The 19,105-nt window shown below is 41.4% G+C and overlaps 1 protein-coding gene across 3 annotated transcripts in view; it reads right to left on the bottom strand.

Moving 5' to 3' along the window:
* Positions 1 to 637: 637 nt before the first annotated feature.
* Positions 638 to 19,105, bottom strand: part of adgra1b (adhesion G protein-coupled receptor A1b) — a 192,791-nt gene continuing 174,323 nt past the window's right edge. For all 3 annotated transcript variants that reach the window (XM_082556384.1, XM_082556385.1, XM_082556386.1), the window contains 3 exons: positions 14,403 to 14,548; positions 5,477 to 5,572; positions 638 to 5,147 (listed from right to left, as the gene is read on the bottom strand). In XM_082556384.1, coding sequence (XP_082412510.1) covers positions 3,734 to 5,147; positions 5,477 to 5,572; positions 14,403 to 14,548 — 1,656 coding nt within the window. In that variant the 3' untranslated portion in view covers positions 638 to 3,733. The remainder of the gene's footprint in view (positions 5,148 to 5,476; positions 5,573 to 14,402; positions 14,549 to 19,105) is intronic.

The raw sequence follows: 19,105 nt of genomic DNA, 5'->3' as shown, positions 1-19,105 counted from the left end.
AATAATTTGGTTTCTTTAAAAGATAGAGGCTCGAGACATCCATTACTCACCTTTCATAACACCCTGCAGTACTCATGTTAAGCCTGGGTCCTCACAGCCAACAGAGAAGGAGATCGGGGGTTTGATATTTCACATGGCTTTCAGTCACACGAATAATCTGATGGTTGTGAGGCTGAAGAGAGAGCTGTGTGGCCTTGGGAAAGAAAAAAAATCCAGCTGCATATTAAATGTGCTCAGGCGTTTCACGGCCTGTCAAATCAGGGTGCCGTTTGTGATGCGCAGAAGACACAGTGTCTCATTTCCTGCAAGATATGTGCACGTGCAGATGCCTGTGCATGTATGTGGACAAAAGTCTGGGCATGCACCACACACACTCGCACAGCAGCAGCAGCAGGAACAGCAGTCAAGCCTGTTATCACTTGATTCCTCCCCCATGGTGAGTCCAAAAGACATCTCAATTTTCATCACGCTGGCAGAAGTTATAAAAGAGAATTATGAAGAAGAAGAAGAGGGAAAAAACAGGCTTTTGCGATCACTTGGATTCATAGTCACATATGTTAAATGCACTTTCACACACATACACACAGGTGGCAGGCACACAAACACAAAGCCAAAGACGCGCTCGTCCGTTGCATGGTGAAAAAATACATTTATTGGAATCTGTGTCAATGTAGAAAAAATTGAAAACTGGCTTTAGGTTTTGTCACAGTACCACAAGTGAATATTCCAGCAGGCGCCTGGTGAGCCGAAACGAAGCCAGCTAGCTTGTTTGGGGCAGTACATCTGTTACTGATGGCGACAGAGAAGGTGGCCTATGGCGGCCTGTGATACCAAACACACCGTCTCACAGACACTGAAAAGCTCGGGCTGCTCCTAAGACACACCACCAGCAAATGCACATGTTGTACAGCAATTAACCTAGACCGATGTTCTCTCGGTTTAATGTGGGATGATTTCGTTGTGATACTGTTACAAATCCCTTTCCAATAACTATAAAGCCAGGGCCGCTGGCTGCTAGCATCCAAGGTGGCTCAAAGGAGCTTGTATTGTATGATCAATTGTGGGCCAATGTTTTATAACCCATAAGCTGAACCCATAACATCCCATTTTGTCCCAGTCCCTGGCAATAACTCCAATGGCCCTGTGCAAAGCTATGAGGTTCATGCATCATCTTTGATGTCTACCATTGCCTTCCTTTACTGTTCAAAGCCTTGCCATTCAACCAGAAGGACTGTCACATTAATATTTTGCTTTCTTTCTCTGAATTTCTTTCCTTAATTCAGGTCTGTCTGAACAAGCACTTCTATTATAACGACACCGTAAGTGACAAATACTATTCTGGCAGGCCAAACGTTATAATGGGTAGTGCATTTCTATTTCTGATATGACAGGATAAGTCTCACAACACACGGCGAGTCTGCATACTTTATGAAGTCGACAGAAAAAAAAGGCATTTGAAAACAAAAAGGACATTTCTAAACTCAGATACTGAGCATTATAACACTGAGAGGTCAGTTTTTTCCCATACAACTTTCTTTTACATAGACTTATTTTATTCTTAAATATCTTAAATCTCATAAAAAATAATTCATCAGAAACCAATTCTATATACACGGACAAAAAGTGCACGAGATGGATAGAGAGGTGGTGCGCATGCTGAGGTGGTTTCGCGAGAGTGGGCTTTGCTGTGAGATTATGCTTTGGATGTTGTTTTTTTTATGAAGTGTTGGCTGGTCTGATGAAATGTATGATTTGTTTTGTCTGGAGCATTGTATTAAATATTATCATTCATAAAACAAACAAGCGCTTCTAAATCAACACGGAGACTCTTTTGGCTTCTCTTTCGAGAGGCAATTCTTCAAAGAGAGTGTGACCTTCACGGTTTAAAAAAACAAAAAAAGAAATGATCCACATTTCATCTGTTAGCAGTCCTGACAAAAGCTGTCACCAAAGCAGGACATATGATTTTACTGACTGGACTCCTGAATAAATGTAAGAATAAAGGGATAGCTTATGGTTTATCTTATTTTCTGTAATACATATATTGTTACAATGTCAAAAGCAATCTTGAAACCTCTCTAAATGTTTTTTTTCTAGTGTCGACTCTGTTTGATTCAGTGAGGGGGGTATCAGCTTTGGCTATTACTTTTGGCCACACATGTGCTGTTTCTGAAGGGCAACCAATCAGGAGAAAACTGGGTGTTCTGGGCTAAAGCAGTTGCCCAGAAATAACTGCACTAAAGCCTGGTATAAGATAAAGAAGGATTCATTTAAACTATGAATCTTGCAAAGATGACTCTAAGATTGAAGATTAAAAAAAAACTATGAAGCTGTAAATGAGCATAATGGGTCCTTTTTAAAGTGATGCAACATGAAGGTCACAAGAGCCAAATAGTACTGTTGAGAAGTGAAATAATCCACAAGTGCTTCAAAAAAGGGACACATGGCAAGCTGCATTGGGTCGAGTCAAATGATATGTCTGTGGAAAGGCATTCATTTACACCATTAAAACACAGCTACATATAAGCATGCATGCGTTGGAGCTTTTATAAGGCAAATTATAAATTTATAAAACACAACAGGGCCGAATTTGCTCTGGTGTCTGCCATGTATCATTTTTTTGGCTTCGGCCAATATCGGGTGAGTCTGAAATATTTTATTAGCATTTTAATAGGAGGGAAAATTGCAGGACGCTGGGCTGGTTTCCCAAAGTTATGTTGATGCAGCTTGCTGTTATTGTTGTTGCTGTTTTTTTTTTCTAGATTGATTGTACAGAGAAACATAAGCTGATGTGATACCGTCACATGAAGCGTGTGCAAACTGAGCTGAATGGAATAAAAACCAGCACACCGGTTTGGCAATGAACTTTGCTGTGAGGACCTGGCTCTTTATGGCACAATGGATCCAATGACTCACTGACAGTAACTTTCTACACACAATGCTGTTGCTGCTGATGTGCCGTTATTCTCTCCAGAACAGAAAAGAAAAAGAAACACAACAGTGAAGACATCATATAGACAGCACGATCAATACTGACCTGGATAAGAGGATGCTTAATTTCACTTCTCTTTTTCTGTTGCTTTGAATTTTCACAACTTAACTGGCATCCACACATCTCTTGTAAGCAACAGTATCTTTATATATATTTATATATATTTCTTTTTTTTAGAAAACTCTAGTAGATATTCACAGTTGCTTGACCGAATGGCAAAAATACCCATGAAGTCTAAAACTGCTGGTTTAGTTGTCTAAAGCATGGATGCCAAGAAGTTCTTTTAAGTACTGGAGGTTCACTGTCATCAGAGACTATTTGACGTGTTTCAAAGTGTAAAAAATATCTTGCAGCGTGTTGCCTTTGAGCGTTAACACACACAAATTCATACGTACAACCATTCATTTTCTTGTATATATAGAGAGAGATAGATCTGTAGTAATATGGAACAGTGGCGACACCTTCGATTACATCTGAAGGCGCCATGCGACACACGTTTTCACAAATTCATTGTGATGGAAGAAATTCGGTTTCTGTCAGTGGATGCCCCCTGAAGGAGAGCGTTCAAATGGAATTCTGTACAGTAAAACAGCACACATAAAATCAAGAGGACATTAAAATAAAAAAATATCCCACGCTGATTGTGATGTTTTAAAATGTTATACAATTCTTTGTTTTTTTATTATCCTAGAAGGGGAAGCAGGAATGCTGCCTGCATCCCCTCTTCTCAGTCTTCCCACACTACACAGTAGTTTCATTCTTCCAGGGTCCAGTGCGTATATTTCCTGTGCTGTCTGACGTGTAGAGGAGACCCTCATGCAGGCTCCCCTTTAGAATCCCGTTCTGATTGGGCGGGTTCTGAGGGTAAGATTGTCTGCGCGGGGCGTGCATTTCCAAATGGTGATGTGTTGCCACGGGGTCCTCCTCAGCCACTTTGCCGCAGCCGCACAGGAAGACGCCCGTGTCTCCTGCTTCTGCCGGGCACAGAGAAGGGAAAAGGTCTGCCTTGGCACAGCAGATGTGCCTGTGGCAGGGATTATGGCATGCCAGGGACTCTGCAGCAGCGTGGCATGTGTGATGCACGTCATGGTGGCCTTCGTGGGCCAGGTGTGGACAGATGTGGGCGTGGCGCTCGTGTGTGCTGTGGGGGCTGTCAGTGTGTAAGCTGTGCACGCTGCCTCCATCCACACTAGAGGGGATGTGATAGGCGTACTCCCTCTCACTCCCCGCTCCACAAGCACCGGCCCCATCCCTGCGGCTGAGATGTCGGCCTTTAGTCCTGGCACTGCTCTTTAGGCAGGGGTGCAACTGGATCCCCGGCCGGTAACCCTCCGGGTCAGCGTGCAGCAGCACATGCGTGGCCGCGGGCTCTTCTTCCATAAGCTGCTGGCTGTGCAGTGCGGCACAGCACGGCGTCACTGGCGCTAGACACGTCATGTGATTTTGTGAGGAAGGAAGGGCAGCGTGTTTACAGTGAGCTAAGCTGCCATGGCCACAGCTTAGAGCTTTAGCCTGACAAGGTGAGTCATGGTGGCAGTGGCTGTGGCCGTGGCCGTGCCCGGGGGTATCTCCGTTCACGTTGACTTTGGGCCGCGTTTGAGCGGGCGCGGGGGCACCAGAGGAGGCGTCGGCGCTTCGTCCAGGACAGCAGGAACACCAGCAATGCCAAACATCGTCCCGCTTGGCACAGTGATGGATGAGGACGAAGAGGCCGAGGGTGACGGAGAAGGCACCATAAAGGCAGCTGAAGATCATGTCCAGGAAGTGGCCCTGTGACACAGCTAGTGCCCCAAAAGTCCAGGTTGCCAGGAAGAGGAATAGGGTGAAGGCCGCTGTTCTTAACTGAGCCTTGAAGGAGTGCTCGTTGGCCAGCAGCGCGGGGTTGATGGGAATGCCAGGGCAGCCGGCGGGGCAGTGGCTCCCACTGGGTGGTGGAGCCAGGGCTCCGGGCTCGGCTCCCTGGTGGCAGTGTGTCGGCACATCGACAGCAGCCAGCCTCTGCTGCTCCTCCGTCAGTTGCTTGAGCTCGTACTTCTTTTCAGGGTGTCGCCGTAGCTGGATGAATGTGCAGAGGAAATAGATGCACGTGACCAGGACGATGAAAGCTACGGGGCCAAAGAATGCTCCCAGACTGGGCTCCCACGCCATCCAACAGCTGCAACACACACAAACACACCACTGCACTTTAATACCATAAGAAATATGGAACAATTCAAAGTTTACTTTCTGTTTGTAATTAAATGGTTACCTTCATAAAGTCACATCATCTTTATGTGTTTACTGAGAAGAGAGTAACTAAATGAAATACACATCCACCAAAGGGAGCATACGCTTGTGTCTATGTATACACCCGTCTAACAGCGTTTAAAGAAGATTAAATCAAATTTAATTTTTGGGAGTAAAACATAAAAAAACTCTTTATTTGCATAACAATGTGAAACATCATCTCAGACTGACTCAGGAAGAAGCAAATCTAGGACTTACTACAGCGCTTGCTCCCTGCTGCCATAGTTGTCTATATTGACAGCTGCCGTGACCCCGCAGATGATGAGGGGCACTCCACCGCTGACTAGATAAAATCTTTGAGGGTAATGGGGGGAGGGGTAAAAAGAGAGAGTGAGACAGGGTCAGTAGGGCAAGAATATCAAAGTTGGAAGTGAAAAGACATTTACAAATCCTGTGTCACACATGTGGATTATAAAAATACACTGTCAAAATAAGACTTCAGGAAGATTAAAAAAGCTGTCAAAGAAGGTGACAGATGAAAGATGCTGACTTGTGCTGTGAATGGACTGGTTACCACAGCAGATGGACACACACATTTGATTTGGCAGCTTTTTTTTTTCTTTTAAACACCACGTGAGAATTTGTCTCTCCTCTTGGGAAAGCTTTTCTGTTTTGGGACAAATGTGTTAACCACTACAGTATGGAGCCACTGGTGAATGCAGCTTTATGAGTGTTTTAAAATAAATGAATGAACAAAGATCAATGATGTGTGATTGGAACTTGTCGGTGTGCCTGTGACCACACTCCATGGGAGGAATCGCCACCTACAATTTGTTTTCTTTGCCACAAATCAAAGTGTAAATTTTCCTATATAAACAAATCTGTTTTCCCGGCGATAAACTTGTCAGTGCTCATTTAGGGCATCTGCTATTCATCAGAGCACCGAATATGGAAAGAGAGTGCGGATTTAATAGGAAAGGGATGGCGAACTTATCAAAACTGGCTTATCAGACATACAGAAAACAGATTGTATCCTCGACTTCAGCTTTCATTATCATAAAGAGGGCAGGTCACTTAATAGACAAAATGAAAAAAACACTACACAACAATGAAGCACAGAGTTATACAGATAAGTGGCAGTTATTTTAGCTTTCATAGCAACAACCCCAGAAATACAGCATTCGTGTTATGTTGTAAGCCACCAAGAAATTTAGCAGAACTACCTTTAATTTTAACACGTGTTTTAAGTGAATTAGTTCTGACCTCACTTGCCAACATAGCTGATGTAATGGCGGTTTATCCAATTAAATCAAGACTATATAAGGCTAGCTGGAGAAAAAAAACCCAAACAAACAATAATATCAATGGGAGAAAGATGTGAAGCGGAACTAATAAAGTATGATCTTAACAACAGTGCATTATGCCCCTAGGTATTACCATGTTTAGTTCTGTTTACTTTGTGTCGGATTAAATGTTCTCAAGGATGATATTCTAATGTTAACCGCAGATTATTCGGTGCTTTTTTCCCCCTCTCCTTGATCTTTCACATGTCAGCTACACTTATGCATGCGCACGGCAGGTATGTGAACCATGAAACTTGCATTGCAACAGTATATTACGATCCGTCAAGACTTCGGCGCAGAAACAAAGCTAATCCCCCAGCAGCTTCCTGTCCTTGGCTTTCCCTCCACTGTCATGCTATACAACAGTATGCTATTTCCTCTTCCTTCCTGTTCAATCTTAGCCTCTGTCATTACTCTAACCTTTCCACCACTCCATCTTCCTCCGTCTTCATCCTCAGTTTCCTCCCTTCCACCCCTTCTTACTGTGGCTCTCTCTCTCTCTCTGTCGCTCTCCCTTCCAATCGTTACTCCGTCACACAGCAGCCGTTCTGAAAATTCAATTACAATCAAGATGTTTGTCTGGGCTGGTCGGTGAGGGGTGGCTGGAGGTGAGGCAAAGACAGGGGGTTTTCGGGGGGAGCATTACTGGCCTGTCACTGTCTGTGTGAGTGGAACGGTTCTCCCGGGGGACCCTGCTCCAGCAGAAAGCCATTTACACACCCGTCAGCTAGATAAGCATAAATGAGAAGAGCTAGTAGATGTTAAAGCACCCAGCACTTTATAACCCTCATTCCCCTTTTATCCCTTCTAGGAAAGCCAGCATGTGTTTCCTTAAGACGTGGTCCCAAGTGAAGCACATGTACAGTACATGCAGAAACTGTATCGAGAGCGTGTGATATATTTCATTCTACTTGCTGCCTCGTTTTTATTCGAAAAGGTCTACCGCATTAAAATTCTTGCTAATGCACCCATTCTAATATGAATATGCACACAAAATCCTGCCCCCCTTGAATGCACTCATCCTCTTTGTTGGCCAATCTACTTTTTTAAAAAAGCCTTCAAACTCAAACAAAATGGCTGTGTATGCAGTCTTGTGCTTTTGAGTGAGTTTAGGAACAGCAATCATCTGATATAAATAGACCCTAAAGTGCCTTTTAGTCAGTAGCTACAGCAACTCCTCTTTTTGTTCCTATGCTTATGCTTATCTTCTGTTTTTATGACTGTGCACTGTCCTTTCTCTGGACCCTGTCCAGGATATACATAGCACAGCTGGGGACAACTCATGGTCATATTCAGCTCCAGCAGAGGGCAAGGGCTTTGGAGTAAAGCTGGAGGATGGAACATTAAGGCATAAATTTGGCATTAACCACAGTCCTGCAGGTCTGAATTCTCTTTAATGGGCAAAGTAAGCTGAATGAAGTGGCAGTTCAACACTTTGGGAAATATACTCATTAGCTTACTTGCCAAGAGTTAAATGCACAGATTTATGCAAAGATTGATGCCACAGCCAAAAGAAAGCTGTGCCAGCTACCACAGCTTAGCATAAGGATCGCAAACAGAATAAAAACAACTCACAAAATAACACTCAAGCAATATGTCTGTGAAGGTTCTCAGTCATCCAGGCCATTGTAGTCTAAAGAGCTTGGAAAGAAAAGCGTCTGGACTTCTTTAAGTTGCTTGAACACATTTCACCTCTCATCCGAGAAGCTTCTTCAGTTCTAGGGTCAAATGGTGGAGAGCCCCAGATTTAAACCCAGTGGGAGTAACCCCCCAAGAGGGACAAAAGGACCCCTAATGATCCTCTACCTAATCACATGAGCCAAGGTGTGAAAACGAGTGTAGGTCACAATTAGCCAAGGTTTCGGGTGAGCTCATTGTGAAACCTAGCCCCACCCTATCACGTCCAGAATTTTTTTATTTCCAAGCGCCTTAGATAACACTCAAGCAAAAACTCTGAACAGTCTATGTTAATTTCAAGTAGTCTTTTTCAAAGAAAGATGTTCTTCCATATACCATTTTATTTTCTGATACATTTTTTGCTACTTTTATCATGTGACAACAGCTTTGAGACACTGTCACAAATAAGAGGAAGCCTTAAAATCCCCCCTTAATCATAAAACTAACAGAGGACAGAACAAAGTCTGCAAATCACTTTGTTCAAAGCCTAAAAGAAGCACACGCAGAGACTTCTCCAAAAATCACAACACAACTTTATGTAGGTTAAGTGTAGCCGGATTCACTTTGCTCTGAAACTTCACATCTATTAAAAATGTGTGGTAGTCTTCTCATTCAAAATAATTATGCCCCAAATGCTGAATTTGATCAAATTCTGGTCAAAATCTTGTCAAAAACAAAAATAAACTTGACTGGTATACACTTTATACCAATCATACTTTCCTTAATGATTAATTATTTGAATAAACAAACATTTGATTTTATTTCAGTTGCAGTTTATTCAAAATTATTGCTTCATATTTATGAAGGCAAAGAATCACTTTTTGTTGGAGTTAAAGTATCAGAATTTCAGGAGCGGGACCACGCCTCCAAACACGCTCCTTCCGGTTCTCATCTATATATGTCCCCCCAGTTCTACAAGCCGTAGTTCTCGTTTACCTGCCCCACCCTCCCTTCCCTTTTCAATTCTTTAACTTCTTCACTTCTATTTAATACACGGGGATCTGCCAGGCCCGGGAGCTGCCGCCAGGCCCCTTCGAGGCCTTCCCCAAACTGCAGCTTAATTCATATCCAAGCCCTTCTCCTTTATCTACTAAAACGCTATCAAACCTCAAATGAGGACGTGGGCCCAGCGAGTGAAAGTGCTCTTTAAACAGTTCATTAATCACCTGCAGCATCATACAGCAGCAGGATCCATGTGTGTGTCTCCAAAACAACAGTTTTGCACATATACACTTTACAAAACTTTGCAAATATTGTAAGATTTTGTAAATTATATTTCATGTCACTAATCAAAACACATGGATGATATAATTGCAAAGAGCATTGTATTCTTTTCTCTATTTGAGAGAGGTGAGCTGCCAAAGGCTACAGTCGCTTAATTTGTTACCCGGTGGTTTTCCTCGGGTCGAGTATTGAGCACCATCATAATTGCTGGGACATTTTCCTTTCTAAAGTCACAAATAGTTTTCTGTCATGTCTAGTTTTTCACACAGTTTCAGTCTTAGAGTTTCACTGTAGGCTATTTGCAGCAGAGATATTTTTAGGTCTATGGATGCTTCCCAAGTAGAACATGACCTCTCAGCAAAGTACCCACTAAAATATAACTAACGCCTTCTTGGTACCATAAATTACTGTAACTGATAATTATACATGACACACAGACAGTAGATTAAAGTTGTTTTTGTTTATCTATTTATTTGGGTTATTTAGGGACTTGATGGGTGACCTTTTCCCTTTAAAACACACTGCAGCATCTCATGTGCTGGGTATATTTTAATTGTTTGTCCATCTAAATTAATATGAATAAATTTTAACTACTGTAAAAAGATTTAAATGAGTATTACAATACATTACATAATACATTACCTTAGATTTGTCCCTTGTTTCCTGCTATACATGTAGTGTTATTTTACACTTACATGACTGCACTTGTCATGTGAGTTTTCTTTTCGATATCACTGACACCGACGGCTGGTATAAGAAGTTTAGTTTTAGAGGAAAGATCAGCACTCATCACTCCGGATCGGTGTTAGTTAATAGCAAAAACAGAAGCGTTTAAGGTGTGCGGTCCAACATGGTGTGGCAGATTTTTGACAGGGGTCGGTGTAATGGTCGGCTGGATATGCCATCAGATGCTGTCAAGAGTGGAAGGACGGGAAAAGAGGTAGATGAGGAGAAATAGGTGGGTTGTTGGGAGGGGAGAGAAATTGATTTGTCTCCAGCTGCTAAGTCTCATTGCATGAGCCTGTCTGACGGGGAGCATTACAGTCAATCACTGTGGATCAACTTGACTGCTGTGCCACACAATCCCCCCGTCTGCCCCCAGACAAATTATCTCATTCACAAGCAGTGCATGATGGGAGAGCCTCGAGAACATTCCATATTAAACCCCTGAATCACGCAGGTGTCTGAGGATTTGCTTTGCAAGGAAAGTGCTGCTTATAGGTTGAGGGGATCCTTATCTTAGTGGCGTCCGTATCCTCAGACTTTCAGCGACTCGTCAGGAATACGTTATTGAGAGATTCGAATTTTAATAATGTCAGACATATGAATCTGCCCCTTTATAAATTTTCCAGATATTAGTTTCGGGTGGTATGGGCAATAAATGCCCATGAGAGTGCTATATTCGTCATAATAATCCTTTTAAACCACCCCACAGACAGCGATTCTAAAAGCACGTAAGGTGTTGCAGCAGGGTTCATATCCAGTGCAGCTCCACATGTTCAAATCATTTTCTAGTTTGGGGTCGTCTGCTGTATCTCCTGCAAAATATTCTGAAAAGTTCAAGAAAATTCATGCAACTGAAATTTCCCAGCGGGCTTTAAGAAAATGACAGATTAAATGACAAACATACATTTGCTACGGTCTGCCCCCTGTTTGCCTCTCTGTTGCTGCTCTGAAACCTTCCTCTAACAGGATTTCTCATTGAAGCTCCAGCAGCTTCTGCAGCACGGTTGCAATGTGCTGAAGAGCTCACACAGCACCTTCTCACCGCAGAGGAGGAGCGCCGCATGGGTCCAAAAAACGATCCTCTTAAATGTGCCAAATGTTAGGCGTAAGCAGTAAAGTAATAAAACGAAGAAGTAGGGGGAAAAAAAACAACACAAATAGGAGAAATGTAATCTGATGTGCACGTGTCTAAGTGAAGAGGAGTTAAAGGGTTAAAAAGCTAAATACATTTAGGTTTTTGATAAAGCTTCTGGCTCAGTGGCCTCCTGGGTGACTGCGGTAATTAGTAAAAGCACTGGAGGTGATGCTATGGTGAAGGGCTTTAGTCAATTACTTCTCCGTCCTTCCTTCTCCTCCTCACATTCACCTGCACTCCCTCCTACTTACTAAACCTTTAAGTGTGGAAGGAAAGCTCACACAAAATAACCGAAAGTACACTGTGTTTTCACTAATCTATAAAAAAATCTATAAAAAGGCAAAACATGATGTCTCAGGTTATTTTGAAATGCCTATTAATGAACAGTTAACAAAGGTTTGTGTTGTGTTGATTTACATAGATTCTGAACTGCAGCTATCAAATTGTCGATGTTGTCAGACCTCAGTTTAGTCAATGCTGCGTTCTCGTGTCTGCCATTTGGAGCGGCTGACATAGTCGTTTTTAATCCAATAAAACTACTTTAACAAAGTATTTTAAGTATGAATGGTTATTTCAAAATTAAGTATTTAAACAACTTGCCAATAATGTTATAACTTATAACAGAAAGCAGCTGTTTCTGTATCACCTTAACCATTGTGTTGTCCTCGGGTCAAAAATGACCCCTAGGTGTGTGGCAAACAAGTGTATGGGAATCCCGAGGACGACACAAGGGAGCTGCAGGTGCTTTAAACAAATCAAGTCAATGCTGACTCTTGTCTTCACATAGGAACCAAACCCTTGCCTCTTAGGTGAAACTCCATTGATTAACCTGTAACACTGCCTGCGTTTTGTTTGTCACAGTTGTTCATACTGTCCGTGATTCCCGATATACATAAATATTATGAAGAAGTATAACAGGCAGTGTTACAGGTCAATTTCTTTTTTAAATGTTTATTTGAATTATGTCACAATCCTTATTTTTGTGTTTTTACAATTAATAAAGTACATTACAAATACACTTAGATATTCACCAGTGTTTCTGGGCTAGAGATTACAAGACTGCGGCGGTGACTGCAATGATTCTAGCAAACAGATCAAAACACTTTCTGGTCAGTCTGCTATAGTTCAGTGAGGCTGTTTCTTAATGTCCTGAAAATATCAGGCAAGTTGATTAGCCAGACAAGCTCAGTGGGGAAATTCAGGAAATGCCCTACTGAGAGCTGCTGATGACTGACGGTATACTACATATTCATATTAACCTTGAATGTCACCCCTAACAACAACCTCTATCCATTTTAAGTGGTCTCTCTTCAGGAAATTGGCTGATTACAAGGAATTTAAAGTTCTCTAATCAGTGGTTTATCAGTTTTCACATAAAGTCACTCCTTACTATTCAACACCCAAGACATGTGTGAGAAATCAATAAGGTGATGCAAAGTGTATCAACAGAAAGTCTTGATAGCCATCTCGCTGTTGATGTTGAATAATGCAAACCAACTGGGGTTTTATTTTCATATAAATTATGCAACACTTGCATGACAGTTTCTCCCCTTTGAAACACCTGAGCCTAAACTAGTGTGAGACACAAAGATGCAAAAGTTTACTCCACAGTAAAGTCCACGTAGCTCACACGTGCCCAAGGGAATGGCTGAGTAATCTGACAAACACATATTTAGCTATTTAAAAGCCACTAAGAATTTTATTCTGTGTCCATGTCAAGCTAGCAATAGTCATTATCCCACCAACTCAAAGGGTATGAAGCAGCGGTCTCCAACCATTTTTGCGCCACTGACACTTTATGTCCGACAATATTTTCACCGACCGGCCTTTAAGGTGTCGTGGATAAAACCAGTACCGGTAACAAAAAAAGGAAGATTTATTCATAACACACGGGGAAAGACCCAGAGAAACTGAGTTAATGATAAAACCGATTAAAAACAATAATGATAAAAAACGATAAAAACCCTGAAAACCATAAATTTCACACCTGAGCCTCAACTCTCACGGCCCGGTACCGAACGATTCACAGACAGGCCCGGAGGTTGGGGACCGCTGGTATAGAGGATGCTATGTTGCTAACTCTGCAAAGTTAGCTTATCAGAAATATGCCACATATTGTTAGCTGTTAGCTTTAGTAGGTGCATGAAGGTACTTATCCATAGTTTCTTACAAATCACTGTACTGCTGACAATGGGAAACTGGCAAAAGGTTTTCTTCCACCTATAAAGCCAGTGGGAAAAAAAACTGTTTGTGAAAAACTACTTCTCACTCCGAAGTGAAAGTCCTGGTCTACCACTGCCTCCATCTGTTAGCAAGTTTATGTTATGGTGTGACTTTGTTGTTCTAACAACTGTGAAAGCTAATGTGCGAAATCCTCAAAGACACACAATATTGGGAGTAAATATAAATCTATTTATGAAGTGCTTTTCCAGCCTTGCTGATCAGTCAAAGAGCTTTAGATTACAAGCCACATTTAACCACGCATTGATACAGCGTTTTACTCTATATAGTTTAAGCCCTTTATCGGCCTTACATCCATGGCCCTTTAGAATCATCAGTCAAGCCAATAGTTGTGTTTTTAGTCAGTGGGAGGAAACTGGACCACCTGGAGGAAACCTATGAGGGCACAGGGAAAAACTCCATACAAAAAGATGAGTAGAAACCAAATCAACAGTGCTAATCATTGTATAGTGCGCCACACATAAAATAGACAACACAATATAAGACCCAGGGGTCTGGGGCAGGACCCTTATAACTGAGTATATCGATCATCGCTGTATTTGTATTTTTACTCATCTGAAGACTTCTTTCATCAAAATGTGAATGCATAAACCTACTATGACAGTATATCTCAGCCTCGGTCAAGTTGTGTATATACAAAAAAATGAAATAAGAAAGCAAATAACTGCGCAGTGAACCGTCCTTGTCCTCTAAAGGCACACATGAAGCAATCAAAAAAGACCAAAGAAAAGTACCACACACACACATACACAAACACATATGTGTGCACAAATGTTTATGAACTTTCTGTTGAGCGGCATTCAGGGTTGGGAAGGGTTGCGAGGACATCTGTGCTTACCTCAACAGGGGCTGTTTAGGGCGCGGAGGCGGGTCACTGTCTTGACTCTGTGGAGGCTTCTTGGTCACCTGTTTATAAATGTTCCTCGCCGTCACCCCGAGCCACAGCATGGTTGACAAAGACGAGTAGTGCAGCACGACCCCGACCTGAGATTGGGTGACGGAGGGTGCATCAAGTTACTTCTTTGACTTTGCTGAACTTTTGCTTATACATAATACTGTAAAGTGTGTCTCTGTGAAAAATGTCAGACTTCATTATATCCCTGTAACTCAAAGAAGAAAAGTGTTCAGGATGAGCTGCCACTCCTCTTGAGAAAATAACCATCAATGTCACTCCAAGGGTGTCTCCACAGACGTTTTCCTTAAAGACCTGGCTGCTTTGTGTTATCCTCCACTAAAAGACAATAGTAGAATGACGGAAAGACAGGTTCAAAAAGTGCTATTGAATCATCAAGGTTGTCTAGGATAAGAGCAGCATAGTGAGGTTATACTGGTGGATACTGAGCAGCTCCTTATCAGTTGAGTTAGAGGACATGAGGTGTGCACCGTGAATAACAAACCTGAATATAAATGTCAGTCACGTTGACAACTATCAGCGTGTGATTGTTTTTCCAAAAACGCACTGTACACATATCTCCGTTCCTCGTGTTTTAATATTCATGAATTATATTTGAATGGGGAAACTAATCTAACTTTGTTTAAAAGCTTTGCTAGCTCACAGACAGAGAGCATAGACATGACAGTTGCAAAAAAAGACAGAAAGGAGAATGGATACAGAAGATTAAAATGCACTGAGCCTTTTCTTCAACCAGTCAGTGCGTTCATGATGTACTGGCAACCTGAGGTACCCAATCAAATGGCTTCTCTCCAGCACGAAAGGCCTAGGGACTCGAGCTACCAGTCCAGATGCTAATTGGAAGCGTCCTTGAGCTGGTTATAGAGAGCAGAGAGTGGGTGGTAAGTCAATCACAGCTTCAGAGTCCACACTCTTCAGAGCTTCTTTAGTGCCAAGAACAGACAGAAGGCAAGTGTGTCTTTAAATATGGTTTTAATGGGGGAGGAGGGGGTTCTCATATTAACGTACGGAGCGTGACCTGTGATTGTTACTGGCTGATTAATGTCCTGAATATTGTTTTGCTATTGCAACTGCACGATCAATCAAATGGCAACAAAACTTTAATGTCCAAATCAGCTGAGACAAGTCAGCAATAATAAAGCGACACAGCTATAGTTGCCCATCTGGCAGTTTTTCAAAAAAATCACACACAAGCCGCAGTGGACCAATAGTGTGTGTGTGTGTGTGTGTGTGTGTGTGTGTGTGTGTGTGTGTGTGTGTGTGTGTGGTTAAAGAAACCCTATGCTAACATTTGTTTTGATAATAAAGCAGAATTTCTGGTGTCTTTCAGAACCGAAGGTGGTCACAATTATAGCTGTAACCATTGGTGACTGGAGCTATTTGTGACCATCTGTATTCGTTATTGAGTCTGTGAAAGGTGCATCATTTAGACTGGTATATACTTGAGGGACCTGACTTCTAAAAAACACAGCAATATTTTGATATTTGATGTTTTACTATTCAGAGCTGGTGTGTGCTTTCACCTGATGTGCCATTGTTAGCACAGAATCTGGGTAAATACAAAATTTCAGTCAATAATCGGATCAGTGAGCAGCAGCACAATGATCACACAGTTAACAAAACAGAAGCTGGAAGCAGCCCAGGAAGCCTGATCAATGTGTCCCCATTAAAACAGTCACTGCTTCCGTCTCCTCAAATCCCTCTTTTATCTCGTATGGAGATGTTGGTGAGACATGAAAAAATTAACACTTCACAAAAAAAAAAAGAGTGGCTTGATTTTGATTCGTCGGCTACTTTCCTCCATACATGTGTGGTCAGTGGAAGAAGAGTAGCAACTTGTCAAAGCACTAGCACGTCCTTCTGCAGTACCAGTACACAGTGCAAGAGTGAACCCCAGGATTCTACTAGCTCTTAAACAAAAGCATCATGTGAAATTAATGTTAAATTAATAAGGAATCAGCATCGTTTTTGTATTCTCACTAATCCTATAAGTGTCTTGTTGAAAAACTAAAGTAATAAATAAACATGTTTTTTCATCCCATAAACCACCATTAATGGTTAATAGAAACATTTATCACAAATGATCATAAATCATTTCTGATTTCGACTTATTTTCACACACATTGTATTTCCTGACCGCAAAACGTTTGACCAGAACTGTATGTAAACTACAGAGTATTTTTTTTTTTTTATAATTATAATAATTTATTAGACACTCTTTTGTATTAGATGATGGTAAAGGCAAGAAATCTGTTTTTTTCCTTCCCTTCAAGGTGACTGTTGTAAAATATATGACAGAAAATGAGGAAAAGCAGAATTATAAGGCAACAATAATATTGTAAGTCTAGAAAAACACGTGTGCTCTTTATACTTTCTGACTGGAAATCACAATAATCAGTTTCATAGTATTTTTTTCAGTGAACCTAGTCCTTGAAAACTGATTTGAAATTTGAATAAACATTATCATAGTTCTGGAGGGAAAAGAAATGTGGAAAATAACAAGCGATTAAGAATTTTCAATGAACTCTATACTACATTTTTATTTCAGTTAATATTGCCAGATGATCTGTTTTAAAACATTTGGCACAGACTAAAAGTGCGATATTAAAAACTAACTTTAAAGTCTTTTATCTTTTATCACATCTTTGTCATATTGTTTCCAAATTATTTTTGGTAACCAGTCTACTCTAAGCTACAGTATTTATGTACAGGGAAACTTGGGAACAGTCAAAGTAGACCCAATGGAAAAACAAAGCAAAATCACTGCTATAATGTAATGCCCTCTCTCTCTCTCTCTCTCGCTTTCACAGCTTTTGCCATCACAACTAATTTCACAGTGCGGTGCTAATTAGGGAAATCCTCTGTATAGCATCTTTAAGCTGACACTTGGATGTTACCTCAGATCTAGGTCATCCTTAGCCAAGTTCTTTTCTAAATTAATAGGTTATTTAACGCCGGTCACACTCAGTGAACAATCATCTGCGATGTGTAATCCAAATTTTGATGGTCTGAGGTAACATGAGGTAAGTCGACTGGAAACAGTGGTATACTGTATGTTGTTCTCCTGCTTAGCCTGGGCAAGCAGAAAATGTAGTGTGACAGCTAGGGTGTTGCTCAAATCAATGATAAAGCAAGCCTTGTTTGAAGAAAAGATAGAAATTGAGATTAGAGATGACTTTGACTTTGAAGCTGTAAAGACATTGGATGCTGCATAGCGACAGTGCCACAGTGGGTGGAGTAGCGGTGCACGACTGAAGACTGGCATACAGATAGAAGAACAGGCAGACGAGTATGGGATGCAGGTGTGGAAGGAAAAGGAGGGGGGGGGGGTTTGGAGGAGGGATGGGTGAAGACTGGGTGGGGAGTGCGTGCTTGAAGTCTTGCGAGAACTGCCAAATCTAGACTCAGAGCCCCTTGAAGTTGCTTAGTTTGGAGCGAGAGCATGTACTTATTTTTCCTCCTGGGAAGGGAAAGGAGGGTAAGTGTGTGCGTAAGGAGGTTGGCGGGGTGATCGGGGGGTACAGTGAATTTAGCAGGCAATGCGTGTATCCGTGTGTGAATCTGACTGTGTATATGCATCGGGAGATCACACATCTCCTCAAGCATTCCTGTAATTATCCCAAATTGTGTCTGGTGGGGCCTGCCTCGATCCCAGTGGAATTGAAGACAATCTGGGCTCCTTCCCAAATCTGCCAAGAGTGATTTTGCTAGCAGTGATTAGGTAAAGGAGGAGCATCAAAAAGTATTCAAAGGCCCCAGGACAAAGTTGAATAAATGAATGAAAGGTAAGTACGTTAAAAACCAGCGGCAAGGTCAGCTAAATTACACAGCTCCATCAGAAAACTCTGCACTGATATTGTGGGAAAGCAGGAGATTGTGTGTGGCTGCATAAGTAGAATTCAAATAACAACCTTTTTCTAATAAGAAATAGGTTTTTGAAAATAATAACATTATTTCTTGTCCTTTCAAAACATTAAACACTGATGTACAATTCAAGGACAAACCTAAAAAAAAGAGAAAAAAACATTTAGAGGCAACAGATTATTGCAACAAACGCTTAATTTAGTACATTTTAAAATGCTTGGGTATCTAATCGAGTGAAAAAATCAAAACATGGACACACCAGCCAAAGTGCTTGTTTACAATGCCACAACTCAAAAGCATATAGAACAATATGCAGCTCATACTAAGTTTAGATGATATTTTATGCAGATGACACATTCCTCAATATGATTGAACATCATTCATTCTTCTCTCCTCTGAAGCTTGTACTGAATGCTGAAAAGTCAATGTCTCCCAGCCACCTATACACTCAGTGGTACAAAAACTAAATTTCATCCAGCTTTTAAGAAAATGAGGAGTAAATGGCACAGAAACGAAAGATAACAGTTGAATTCTTATAGTGATGTTTCTGTGAGGACCACCATGTTCTTCTGTTAAGAGATGTCTTTGTTCTTACATTGCTGCATGGATAACCTTCAACACTAGGCTATGCTACATGCTAAAAATCTAATTGTGTATTATTTGAAAATATAACTTTGCCTTCATAAGCATTAGAAGAAGATAACCACATTCTCTGTTCATTAAGATCTGCAAAGGGTACATCATTACATCACTTCTCTTCTCAA

This window comes from Aulonocara stuartgranti, assembly GCF_965226115.1.
Source record: "Aulonocara stuartgranti genome assembly, chromosome: 13".
In the NCBI taxonomy this organism is placed as follows: Eukaryota; Metazoa; Chordata; class Actinopteri; order Cichliformes; family Cichlidae; genus Aulonocara; species Aulonocara stuartgranti.
Note: the sequence above shows the minus strand (reverse complement) of the source record. Positions and strands in the feature narration are given on the sequence as shown.